Below are 13,662 nucleotides of genomic sequence, written 5' to 3'. Positions count from 1 at the left end.
GACGATCGGCTTCGTTAAATATGATCTAAACCATTTAAATTACCTAGAAATCAAATTTCATGCACTTTCGATATTGTTCTTTTATTCATCAAATGAACAGAAAAATAAAAGGCTGAAAATGAATACTCTTTAAAAAATGATGATAGGAGTCTTGTAATCAAGATCAAGAGTATAGATCTTGTTTTAAATAGTTTAAAGAATTTTCTAACAAAAATTTAATTGATTTTGATATCTTTACGCCGTTAAACGAGAAAACGCCTCTTATCGACCATTAAAATTACAAATTTTGAAATCCTTTGATCATTAGGCAAATGATGTCGAAAAGATTTAAAATTTAAGTTCTAAACATTTCAAGTGGTATAGATCATGTTCAACGGAGCCGATCGTCAATTTGAAAGTTCTATCATTGAAAATAAATGAGTAGTAAAATGGCTCGTTTACTACCGATAGTATTCTAGCAAAACTCTATATATATATATATATATATAAACTAGAAATACTATTAATAGAAAACTGCTTAATTTACTATCGATTTATTTTCGATGATAAAATTCTCAAATCAATGATCAGTATTATTGTACATGATCTAGACCTTCTAAACTTTTTTTTTTTTTTTACACAGTGAAGGGAGCCAAAACTCATCTGGTATTTTTTAATACAAACTCATTGAAAATCTATATGATAGCATTTCTCAGAAGCATTGATGCGTGAAAAGAGTTGTCTCCCACTGAAAATGAATAAAAACCCTTCAATATTATTAGATGGTGAAGTGATCTAATCATATCTTAGTTGAATAGGTTCCAACACTCTTGTAATAATACTCTTTTTATTAATTCGTTATTATAGAAAAAAAAAGGAGTGCGCGAGATAATTAAATAAAGCATTTGTTTTCATGAGGGTGGTAAACGTGCCGTCACGCTAGAGATGTCAACGGATCGGATTCGGGGCGGGTTTTTGAAAATCCGAATCCGAACCTGACGGATTTTAATAATCTATATTCAAACCCGAATCCGATCAAAAATCCGAAACACGAATCCGAACCCGAAAATTTGAACCCGAAACAATTATTTCTTTTTTCAATATTTCAAAATATATTATATTNATATATATATATATATATATATATATATATAATACAAAATAAATTCGGGTTCGGATCGGGTTCGGATTCGGGTTGGGTACAATTAAAATCCATATCCGAATTCATATTCGTCGGGTTTTAAATTTTGATATTCATATCCGAATCTATATTCCAATCCATATCCATATCTATCGGATATATTCGTTTTATTCGGATTCGGATTCAGATAAAATTTCGGATATCCATATCCATTGACATCCCTATGTCACGCACATAGCTCCCTCCAAAATTTCAAGAAAAGACCAAAGATTTGGAAAAGAGGGTGAAACTGCTTCCAAGAATTCAAAAAAAGACCGAAAAGACCAAAAAATCACTTTCTTGCGCTTATCAGTTATATATATACCACCTAACCTGATTCAAACGGTTTAAAGTAATTTTTTTACTTATTTAGTTTAAAGAGTTGAACAGAATCACTTCATAAACTAGGCTACGATCAGACTGATCAAACTTGCCAGTTCGAACCGTGTTTTAAATCATTGGCCCATAGCCTTTCCAAGAAGGAATGCCACTTACTTTACCTCTTGGGGTACAGTAGAAAAATTACAATTCAAATCATGAATATTCTGAATTTTATATATACAAATATACATATATAAAAATATATACTGGGCCGATCCGGCCTCAGACCAGCCAACAAATCCAAGCCCACAATCAGGCCCAGCCCAGCCCAGAGTTTCGCCCAGGTCTAAACAAAACCGGACATCAATCCAATCTCACATGATAATAAAAGGTAAAAATTATTTTGAATCTACAATCTGATATTTCAAAAAATAAATTTTACTGTCATATCATTTAATTTGAATAAGTAAACGATAATTTGACTTCAAAACTTAAGTTCCTTTTCTATTTTAATAAATTTTATAGTTACGAAACTTACATCAAATACACTAAGTATTTGATGTAAGTTTCGTAACTATAAAATTTATTAAAATAGAAAAGGAACTTAAGTTTCAAAGTCAAATAGATTTAAAGACTGATAATAAAATAAATATTTTGATTAAATAGTCAAATTTAAAATTACCTCAGATAAATACTATACGTTTCTATCAACTTAAAAGGTGAACAACACTAGCATATACAAACATCTTATAATTTGTAAAATATATTACGTTATCATCCCTTAATTTACCAATTTTAGCATTTTAAAATTTTTCTTGATGTCAGATTTCCACAACCAAACAAAAACAAGACTATAAAATAAAATGGTAAAATATTTTAAACCACAAAATAGCAAATTAAAAATACGCAAAACCACAATAAACCTAATTGAAGTTCCCTTCTTATTTTCGATCACAAAAACCCAAAATTTCTAGCTTCACTATTCCCAAAATTAACTCATCCAATTAACTACAAAAATATTTATACACACAACATCTCTAAATCTGGACAAGTGCTGCACATAATAAGAGCCGGTGCTGCCGAATCTCCCTACACCTGACGCACGAACGCCGGATTTCATTTCCGCCATTCGATCTGCACGTACCATTGCCGAATCTTTTCGCATCTCCGGTCGATACTCCGGCGCCGAACCCATTACTAGGAGGAGTAGATGGCGCAAAACTGCAAGCCATCTCAACCAACATTTGCTGTAATTCCGGTAAACTGTATTTCCTCTCCCGTGAACAATCATTGGTCGATCATACGTCATTCGTCACCTCTAATAACTAATGCAGTTCGAAAATAATTTAGAAAACTTTTTTTTTCTTTTAATGATAGTGAAAATCGCTAGCAACCAAAAAAACATTCGACGAATAATTTTTCTTTGAAGCGATATCAGCAAGAAGGAGGTAATGCCATGTCAGCAAGATATTGGGGATTCATAGATTAGTATAGATAAGTCTTTATAATTGAACTCGGCTTTATATATATATATTTTTGACTAAAAATTNTGTTCGGCTTGTTTATTAAACGAGCTTAATTTTAATTATTATCGAGCCGAACACGAGATGACCCTAGCTCGTGTTCGCCTTGTTTATTAAATGAGCTGAAAAATTCAGCTCGTATTTGGCTCGTTTGTTAAACGAGCGATTCAATTTTGATTTCATTTCGAGTCGAACACGAGTTGACTTGTGAACAACGAGTTGAATTAGCATCCCTACTGTAAAGATGTAAAGACCTAAAGATACAACACTAATTTTTTTTTTTTTTTAGAGATAGGTAGTATACTATAGAAATGTGAATCAATTAGAATTCAAATTTGAAATTTTGGATACCAATTATCAAGTTCTTTGTCACTTGTTATAGGAACGGCCGGTAACACTAAAAAATATTAAAATTTATAAACTGCGTGATTCTAAGCGATTCATTTTATCAACCACAATCTGACACATGTATTATTTTACTTTCTTTATATTTTTATGCAAACAGGGGCTTTTTTTTGCAATTAGCCTCTTGAAAATAATTTATTTTAAAAATAGTCCCAATAAATTTAAATTTACAAAAATAATCTTGGCCCTGCCACGTAGGCGCCACGTCAGCACCATGCGGGCCGGGCTGGATTAGATATTTAAGTTAAACACGGTAAACCATTCACCGTGTCTGTGTCTGGAAAAAGGGAAGAAAAAAAAAATATACGTATTATGAAAAGATAAGTATGATACACGGTGAATCATTCACCGTGTTTGAATTTAACACCCCAACCCGTCCACGTGGCCCTGATGTGACGCCTGCATGGTAAGATCATGGGCATTCTTGCAAATTTAAATTTGCTGAAACTATTTTTAAAATAATTTTTTTCAAGGGGCTAATTGCAATCATTCCTTAATTTACCAATTTTTTCTTGATGTCAGATTTCCACGAACAATACTATAAAATAAAATAATAAAATATTTTAAACCACAGAATAGCAAACTAAAAAACCGCTAAACCTCAATAAACCTAATTGAAGTTCCCTTCTTATTTTCGATCACAAAAACCCAAAATTTCTAACTCCACTATTTGCAAAATTAACTCATCCAACTACAAAAATATTTTTACACACAACATCTCTATATCAGGACAAGTGCTACACATAGTAAGAGCCTGTGCTCCCCAATCTCCCTACACCCGACACACGAACACCGGATTTAATTTCCGCCATTCGATCTGCACCATTGCCGAATCTTCCCGCATCTACGGTCGATACTCCGGCGGCGAACCCATTACTAGGAGGAGGAGATGGCGCAAAACTGCAAGCCATCTCAACCAACATTTGCTGTAACTCCGCTAAACTGTATTTCCTCTCCTGTGAGCAATCATTGTTCGATCATATATCATTCGTCACCTCTAATAACCACCGTAGTAAAATATTTTAGAAAACTTTTTTTCTCTTTAAATGATAGTGAAAATCGCTAGCAACCGAATAATTTTTCTTCGGATTTTCACCGTCATTTTAAGTTATCCAAAAAAAAAATATCTAAAGAGGTGTTCCAAATTTGTGAATGGCATTTACTTATAAGATAGGCCTAAATTAAACAGTAAGCAATTACTCAAAACAACGAAATACTTTTGATGGAATGGAAATTACGTACCTCTCTCCTCACTTTAGCCATAAGAAGAAGCATTTCTTGAAAAAACTCATGAAAGCCCTTCGGAAAAAAAGAAAAATCAGTAATTACGTAATCATCTAGTAATATATTAATAGAGCTAGCATAATTGACAAAAAATTTGATGGTTGGTACTCGAAATTTTAAGTTCGAATTCTAATTGATTCATATTTCTATCTAAATTTATTTTTATAAAAAAATAAACGAAGCGGTTAGCATGTTTTTTTTTCCTTAAAAAAAAATAATATTAATAGATCTAGAGTACTTAATTGTAACAAATATATGCACTGAATCTAGTTACCTTGAATTGACTGAAAATAAGTAGATTCATTGAAGAGTGTAAACCGCAAATTGTAAATTTAGATATGTTAATAATATCTTTTATTTTTAATGAATCCACCTTACATGAGAAAATAAAGATCTTTAATGTTGAGAGTAGTAATCCAAACTTGATTAGAGTTTAAATTGAAATTCTATTAGCGATCGATTTAAAATTTTAACAAAATATTTGAGTTATTATTTGAGTGGATATTTCTTTATCCATTGGTTATAGAATGTTAGTAGGATTCATCTAATTACTAAATAGCTAGATTTTGGTGCATCAACTACTTAATCATATATAAGAAGCTTTCATGCAGAGTTGGTTCAAAGGAGTTAGTATCCTGCCTTGTGATGCGAGACCAGATTAGGCCGATTCACGTTTGAAATGGCATGAGATCAGATATGGCCGAGCTATATTCAAAGCGGCAAAATCCAAGCCAAAATCGAGACCCGTATGCATTGTGCCTTATACTTTAAATGAATTAGTTATATTTTTCTAATATTTTGAATTTTTATAATTAATATTTAGCGCCAACGATCTGATAAGTAGTATAAGAGTCAGAGATTGCGAGTTCGATACTGGCATGCTGTGAAATTTTGTAGGTGCTACGGAGAGGATTGTTAGGTCAGGTTGGGTCATGCTACGAATTGAAGCCATTATTTCTGACTCTTATGCCACGTATCGAATCGTTGGTGCAAAACCTCAAAAGCTCGAGCTCTTAAAAGATGTTATCAATTTACTTAGAAAGCACAGACACAACACCCGTTAGTTTCGTTTGCGACTCGATCCAATCCGGCCTTCCATCATTTCAAAAATGATTCGGCCCAACATATCCTTCGCCGTATGGCAGGATGCTAGCTTTGAGTTTTGAGTCTAATTACGGAGCTGCTCAATGTTCCCGTGTTCTAATTAATAAAATATAGTTTCTCCTTCAATATCCATACTCCAAAAATACTTATTTTAGTATTTTAAATTCTGAGTCATTCTATTGATATAAGAGGAAATAGCGCTTCAAAGATCCAATTGTAGAAATGTTTCTTACCTCGACCTCGTCTTCGTCGTGTTGAATCGGACCATAAAATCCTGCATCGTACAACTCTCTCTTCTTCTCATCTGACAATACTACAAAAGCCACAGGACCCAATAAATAAACCAACAGGTTAATTCCGTATTGTAGTTTCGGAAAGTACGAAGTAATTATTTTTAAAATTTAAATACTTAAATATCAATTATTCTGTCTTTTAACACAAGAACGATTGATAATTTCATATAGTGTTAAATATAAAAATAAAAATATTCTTCTTTACTAGTTTAAACTATTTAAAAAAAGGGTCAAATGCATACAGCTCCCTGCAAACATAGCCAATTGCGGAAATATCTCTGCAAAACGGAAACTCCATAAGTTGTCCCTGCAAAAGTCGTAAGTTATGCAGATATGTCCCTCCGGTTAACATCCGTTAGTGATCTGTTTATTTTTTAACAGTGGATTCGTGAAATGACCATTTTACCCTCACAAATATATTCCTCTAAAAGTTTTCCTCTTCCCTTCTCTTTCTCTTTCTCTTTGGATCATCGAAGCGGACGACGGCGGCGGCGGCGCGGGGTCGGGTTCGCCGGCGACGAAGAAGAGGGAAGAACGCCGGGGCACCGGAGCTCTCTACCCGGAGCTCGTCGCCCTCAATGCCGTCCTCTCCCTCGTTGGCCTCCTCGGCCACGACATCGCCGACATCGCCGTCGACGTCGTCTCCCTCCTCACCGACCTCACCGACACCGACGTCCTCGGCGACCACGACGACCCCGCGCACGCCCTCGTCGCCGCCCTTGTTGACAACAACGCCCTCGAGCTTCTCGCCCGCCTTTCGGAGGCCGACCCCGACGAGACTCTTCTCCCTCGCCGGTGACGAAGAAGATGGAAGAGGAAGAGGAAGAAAGAAGAAGGAAGAAGAAGGGAAAAGAGGAAGAGGGAAGAGGAAAAGTAAGAGGGTTCGTCGTCGCCGCCGCCGCCGCCGTCGCCGCCGCCGCCGCATCTCCTCGCCGGCGACGAAGAAGAAGGAAGAGGAAGAGGAGGAAGAGGAAGAAGGGTAAATACGTCAATTTACACTATAATTAACCATGGTTAAGTATTTTAACCGTGGTTAACGAAAAATTTCTAACAGATCTGGACGGCAGGGACATATCTGCATAACTTAGGACTTTTGCAGGGACAACTTATGGAGTTTCCGTTTTGCAGGGATATTTCCGCAATTCACTATGTTTGCAGGGACCTGTATGCAAATAACCCTTAAAAATAATTATTTTATATTATTTTTATAATATCAGAATGAAAGTTCTGAATTTGAATCTCGTTAGTTTTCTAACATTATTTAATTTTTTTCATTTAATTAAATTTACATTTTAGGTTTATTTAAAAATCTTGAAGAAATGTTAACTAAAAAATATAAAAATAGTATTCTTTGGCTCTTTGCTAGCTTAAGTTATTAGAAACAAACAATTATTTCGCATTAATTCACAATTAATAACTTATTAATTAACTAATATTACTTACCCTTGTAAGCCTCTTGTATCTGTTGAATGAAGAGTTCCACTTCAAGTAATTTCTATCTAGTTATTGGAATAAGTTATTTGGTAAAACGTCGACTTTCTCGTAGTTTTTTTTTTTGTGAATTGGAAATCAAACTTTTTGAGTTCTATCGGCTTCTACGCAGTTTATCATATTTGAAGAAACTAATTTAATGAACAATAATATGGTATTGATATCTATTATTGCTTGCCTCAACCATATGCTACTACATACTGCTTAAATAAGCACGACGTATATTACCGATCAACATATTCATGCCTCCAAACTTACACAAATTGTGATGTTGCCACCTTACATATATATATGTGTGGTTGATCCGATGGACTACACAGGGATGTAAAACGGGCCGGACGGCCCCTTGGGCCAAGCTACAGCACGGCACGGATACTGTAGTACCTGTGTCGGGCTGGCCCGGCCCGATAGTTCGGGCCTGTTGGGCCTAAACTTTTCGGTCCGACGGCCCGACATGGTTCGACACGTAATGGGCCCAGGCTGTGCTGAGCCGGAGGTAAGCAGACGGCCCGGCCCAACACGGCCCGCCCCGGCACAGCCCACTTGGGCCGTGCCGACCGGGCCAGCATGACGAGCTCCGGGGGAGCCCTTCTCCTCATGAGCTCTCCTCTCAAGGTTTGCAGTGGTAGACCTTGGAAGAGAGGATTTTTGGTCTATTGGACTAAATTGTTTGGTCTAATGAATCAAAAGCTAACTTAAATTTATATTCAAAATAATTATAAAATTATTTATTAAATTTTTTAAAAAAATTTAAAATATTTATAAATTTGAAAATTTTCAATCAAAATATGATTTAAATCGAAATACTTAATTGATCATAGTTTAAAATTTTTATTTTTTATAAAAAATAAAAATTTTAAAGGATTAACCCGAAGCCCGGCACGGCCTGGCCGGGCCCAGACCTTCCGGGCCTGGAGGCCGTTATGGGCCGGATGGTTGATTGCATCCGGCCCACCACGGCACGGCTCGGATGTGAATCCGGGCCGGGCGGGGCCGACCCCTGGCCGTTACACACCTAAGTACACCTCAATAATGAAAGTTAATGGGCTACTACTGTTTCTGTTGGGCCCAGGGCTACTTAGGCCATATTTGAACTTCAGGAGTGCTTTAGGCCCAACAAGTGTCTGGGCTATTCTCATCCAGTTCAAGCTCTATCAGAACTCTTATCCACACCAATTATTATTTTTTTTAAAAAAGTACAAACACTCCTTAAAACTTAGCACTTTTATAAATAGACTTCTGAATTCTAAATTTTGACGATTATATCTCCTAAACTTTACTAAATAATTATATGCGGTGGCCACTTTTTTTAAGTAGACTTAAAATTCTATTTTTTCTGTGCATGGGAAAAAAAAAAAAAAAAGGGAGATCGTTTCATCCCACTTTTTAAATACGATACTTAATTTTCAAACATTAAATCGGAGAAGTAGGCCTCGGGAGCAAAAACTTTTGCTTAATTAATATTTTTGCATTAAAAAGAGAATGAAAATCTATTAAATTATTTTACAAAAGTTAAAACATGCAATTATAAAATTTTAAAGTTTGGTGACTCTCATACGTTTTTCCCTTCTATTTATTTATTACCATTAGCGATTTGTCCGTTGCACACTTCGTGATGATCCAAAGAAACGGGTGCTACACGTGTGAAATCGCTATTCCCCGTGCGAGCCAACACTCGCCTCACATCTCTCGTAGTTCAACACGTAGCGATCCACATAACCCACCACAGCGCGCCACGTGTCTCGCCCTCGAGTCTATATAAGGGTCAGCAAATTCTCTCTGTTCAACTCATCACACTCTCCAAAATTGCTCTCCATAAACGTCGATAGGAAGAAGAGCATCTAGTTCAATTCGATCGAACCAGTCGAGTAAAATGATGCGAAACTTCGGGTGCGTGCAGTGCGGGACGAGGAGCAACCCTTGCCGGTGCAAGGTGGTGGGGCCGACTCTGGGGTTGGTCGCAGCGGCGGCTGCGGCGGTGGTGGAGTGGCCCGTCGGCGCGGTGGTGTACATCTTCCGCCACATGAAGGGCCGCCGCATCATGGACCATCCCGCGAGAGTCGTCTACCCCTCCGTCTCCCGTGCGATCCCCATCTAATCCAATCACATACTTTTCGTTGTACGCCCAGCTAGTTTGGAAATGCAGTGGTCCGAGACAGACCCCTTCCAATATTTTAAGAAATTTGAATATTAAATCATTTTTGAGCTTTTCAAGAGCTTATCGGGCGTTAGAATGGATGTGTCTAAGTAACCATTATGTTTCTAAATTATGTAGGCCAAAGTGTTGTCAGATTAATCTCTTTCGTTGTGTGTTGTTGGGTGATATTTGTATGTGTTTTGTACTGTGTATTGTCAATTTCTGGATAATAAATGTATGTGTGGTAACATTTTTTATGATATAAATTACTTAGTTTTTACTCTTGTGTGTGAGAGAGAGAGAGAGAGAGAGATGTGCATCACTTAATTTTAAATCTGCCGCTAATATACAAGAGGGGGAGAAGTCACTTACAGGGTAAGTAAGAGGTTTTAGAAATTTTAATTACATCATTCTGTTGAATTTTTCTCTCTCTATTTTTGCTTGTGCTTATTTGGTATCTAACTAGTCAAAAAGTAATGAGGTAATTAAGGACCAAAATATGTTGCTAAAAGACTCTTGATGCAACAAAACCTTAAAGTAGAATGTTAGATTTTGAGAAGTAAAATATAATTTTTTTTTCAAAAATTATATAATTTTCTCTGAAATTACCAATACAAAATTTATCCAAACAACAAGGTAAGTTGACTTGCACCTGCAAAGATGGTAGAATAGCTCGAATATATTTTATTATTAATAAACAATAAGATAGTTTTATATGCAGAATTTGTTTGTTTGTTTGTTTTTTTTTTTTTAACATGACACTGCTAAGAAATTGGCAAATTGGATCCTCCAAGGAAGGGTTAAAAAAAAAAACATCCTGTAGGGATTTTCTCCTTAATGAGGAATTCTACACTGTCACACTTGCACCACGTCATCAATAACAAGTCAATCATATTCCTTCTTTTTAAATAAAAATATAATAAAAATACTTTTTTACAATCATGATGGAACATATATTCTTAAAAAAATTAATTTGATTGGTATTTTACGCCACGTCATTAATATACCCGTTGCATTCTAGAATTTTTCCTCCTTAATGGACTTTGTCGCCTTCTTTAACCAATTACACATGAATAACTTCGGCAAATCTGCATCAGCTACATCACCTTGTCCATTCACAATATGCCACGTGTCGCCGATCAGACCGTCACTGGTTACGTCAGCATTGGGCCGGGGGACCCATGCGTATTATATCTTAGCTTTTATATATTTTCCGCCCACCGCTTGAGCTTTTAGTCAAAGAGTCCAAGCCCCCTCTGTATATCTAATTATAAAAGATTACGGAGAGGAACACCGCACCTTACTTCCTCCTACGTGTAGTGGGGGAAGAGTGGGGGGTGGGACAGAGAGAGAGAGAGAGGGAGAGAGCGAGATTCTGTGTGTCAACAATGGCGGAAACCCACGACGGAGCTCCCCACTTGCTCGTGATACCGTTCCCGGCGCAGGGGCACATGCTCCCACTCTTCGACCTCGCCCACCTCCTCGCGAGGCGCGGCGTGGCCGTGACCGTGGCCGTGAGCTCGGGGAACCTCCCCCTCCTCTCCCCTCTCCTCTCCAAGTCCCCCTCCATCCAGCCCCTCTCCCTCCCCCTCTCCCACCCCTCCCTCGCCCCGGGCCTCGAGAACGCCAAGGACATGGCCCCGACCTACTTCGGCATCCTGATGCTCGCCCTCGCCTCCCTCCACGGCCCGCTCGTCTCCTGGGCCCGGGCCCACCCCAGGCCCGTCTGCGCCGTCGTCTTCGACTTCTTCGTGGGCTGGGCCCAGCCCCTCGCCGCCGAGCTCGGCGTCCCCGGCTTCGTCTTCTCCCCCTCCGGCGTCCTCGGCACAGCCGTGATCCACTCCCTCTTCCTGCGCGTGCCCAAGAGGCCCGAGAGCGAGGGCGAGGGCGAGGACTACCTCGTCCCCTTCCCCTCCATACCCAATTCCCCGAGCTACCCCTTGTCCAAGCTCTCCCGCCTCTTCAGGTCGTACAAGGAAGGCGACCCGCTCTCCGAATCCGTGCGGCGCAACTTCCTCTGGAACCTCGAGAGCCACGGCTTCGTCGCGAACTCGTTCGAGGCGCTCGAGGCGGCCTACTTGGAGCGCCCGCTCGACGATCTCGCGCGGAAGCGGGTGTGGGCGGTGGGGCCCCTGGTCGCCGCGGCCGCGGAGGCCGGCGCCGCCGACCACCGCGGCGGGCCCAGCTCGGTGCCGGCGGCGGAGGTGTCGGCGTGGCTCGACCGGAGCGGGGCGGTGTTCGTGTGGGCGGCGCGGGGGGGCACGGAGGTGCCGGAGGGGTTCGATAAGAGGGTCGGGGGGCGGGGGCTGGTGCTGCGGGGGTGGGCCCCGCAGGTGGCGATACTGGCGCACGCGGCGGTCGGGTGGTTCGTGACGCACTGCGGCTGGAACTCGCTGGTGGAGGCGGCGTCGGCCGGGGTGGCGATGCTGACGTGGCCGATGACCGCCGACCAGCACGTGAACGCGCGGCTGCTGGTCGAGGAGGCCGGCGTGGCGCTCCCCGCGTGCGACGGCGGTTTGGCGGCGGTGCCCGACCCCCACGAGCTCGCGCGGACGCTGGCGGAGGCGGTGCGCGGCGAAAGAGGGAGGGCGGTCAGGGATCGGGCCAAGGAGCTCGGAAGGAAGGCGGTGGAGGCGGTGAGGGAAGGCGGGAGCTCCTACAGAGCCCTGGAGGAGTTCGTTCAGGAGTTGCACAATTTGAACGCTAAAAATAATTAATCTTCTGTACTGAAAAAGAGATAATAATGAAGGCTATATTTTCGTCTTTCTTTAGATGCCTTCGCATTTCCAAACAGTTTTAAAGGGAAAGCTAGTTGCAGTACATCTGCTTTCATAAGGGTCAAATTTGATTTTGCACCTTCATTAATTGTTGTTTGCCGGACAAAAATTTTATGGGCACTTGGTTGGGCACGGTGCCCCGCACCCTCCTTTCTAGGGGTGGACATGAGCCGAGCTCGAGCGAGTTTATCTTAGCTCAAATTTGACTTGAAATTAATTTCAAGCCTAAATTTAAGCTCAAGTTTGGATTGAAATTAATTCGAGCCGAGCTCGGGCGAGCTTAATTTCGAGTTGAGCGAGCCTGAGCCCTAAACGAGCCATTTAAAATTCTCAACATCATACGATCAATAGTTTAATTTGTATAAAATATTATATATAATTTGATACAAAAATATGTCTAATAGTTCAAAGTACAAAATAATTATATAAAATATAGTATTATAATATGAAGAAAAATAATTTATGAGTTGAATACTAAATCTTTTCAGGCTCACATGTCTTCTCTTCTGCCTTCAATCTCCATATTATTCAATTTTATTTATGCAGTCAAAAATAAATAAATTATATCGATAAATATTGGATTAAACTATCCCATCATATATAACTAAAATTAAAATTTTATATAAATAATAATTTTTTACTTTAAAAATATTCTGTATATTTTCTCAAGCATACAATTAATAGTAAGATAGGCAACGTCGGACATATACTGTTATTTGGTAACTTGGAGGACTTCTAGCTTGGCTACTTAGGGTGAGAGACAGAAAAAAAAAAAGAGAGAAACATATTGAAATTTTAGAGCTCTGTGAAAGAAAGAAAGAAAGAAAGAAAAAATATATAAATTTAATGAAATATTACTCTTTTATTTGTCTATTGGGTTTGTTTTTATAGGCTAACAACATTGGCCCAATTTTAACTAAACTCAGATTATTCATTCAGCCTATATATAATTAAAAATAATTAATATTATATATATTTTAATATATATATATATATATATATATATATATATATATATATATATATATATATATATATAGAGTCTGACTACCATACTATCGATAGTACCAAGTCCTTGGTACTATTGAGTTCTACCGTTAATCTACCCTTGATCATATTCCATATGTTAGATTATACTATTAAACAATCACCACTCAATCTTAAATGC

The 13,662-nt window shown here is 38.9% G+C and overlaps 2 protein-coding genes and 1 long non-coding RNA gene across 3 annotated transcripts; 2 read left to right on the top strand and 1 right to left on the bottom strand.

Annotated features, from left to right (window-relative positions):
- Nucleotides 4,014-4,864, bottom strand: LOC109717654. The gene is made up of 2 exons (XR_002218237.1): nucleotides 4,651-4,864; nucleotides 4,014-4,364 (listed from the first exon to the last, which is right to left on the bottom strand). It is a non-coding gene; the product is annotated as an uncharacterized LOC109717654 (long non-coding RNA).
- LOC109717251 lies at nucleotides 9,381-9,957 on the top strand. Its single transcript, XM_020242922.1, has one exon. It carries the CDS (start codon nucleotides 9,454-9,456, stop codon nucleotides 9,676-9,678), a length of 225 nt encoding a protein of 74 aa, XP_020098511.1. The 5' UTR covers nucleotides 9,381-9,453; the 3' UTR covers nucleotides 9,679-9,957.
- On the top strand, nucleotides 10,953-12,565 carry LOC109717249 (UDP-glycosyltransferase 89B1-like). The gene has a single exon (XM_020242920.1). The coding sequence runs from the start codon at nucleotides 11,106-11,108 to the stop codon at nucleotides 12,432-12,434; it is 1,329 nt and encodes a 442-aa protein (XP_020098509.1). The 5' UTR covers nucleotides 10,953-11,105; the 3' UTR covers nucleotides 12,435-12,565.

Source organism: Ananas comosus, linkage group 11 (assembly GCF_001540865.1).
Source record: "Ananas comosus cultivar F153 linkage group 11, ASM154086v1, whole genome shotgun sequence".
Taxonomy (NCBI): Eukaryota; Viridiplantae; Streptophyta; class Magnoliopsida; order Poales; family Bromeliaceae; genus Ananas; species Ananas comosus.
This window is presented reverse-complemented; position numbering and strand designations above follow the sequence as displayed.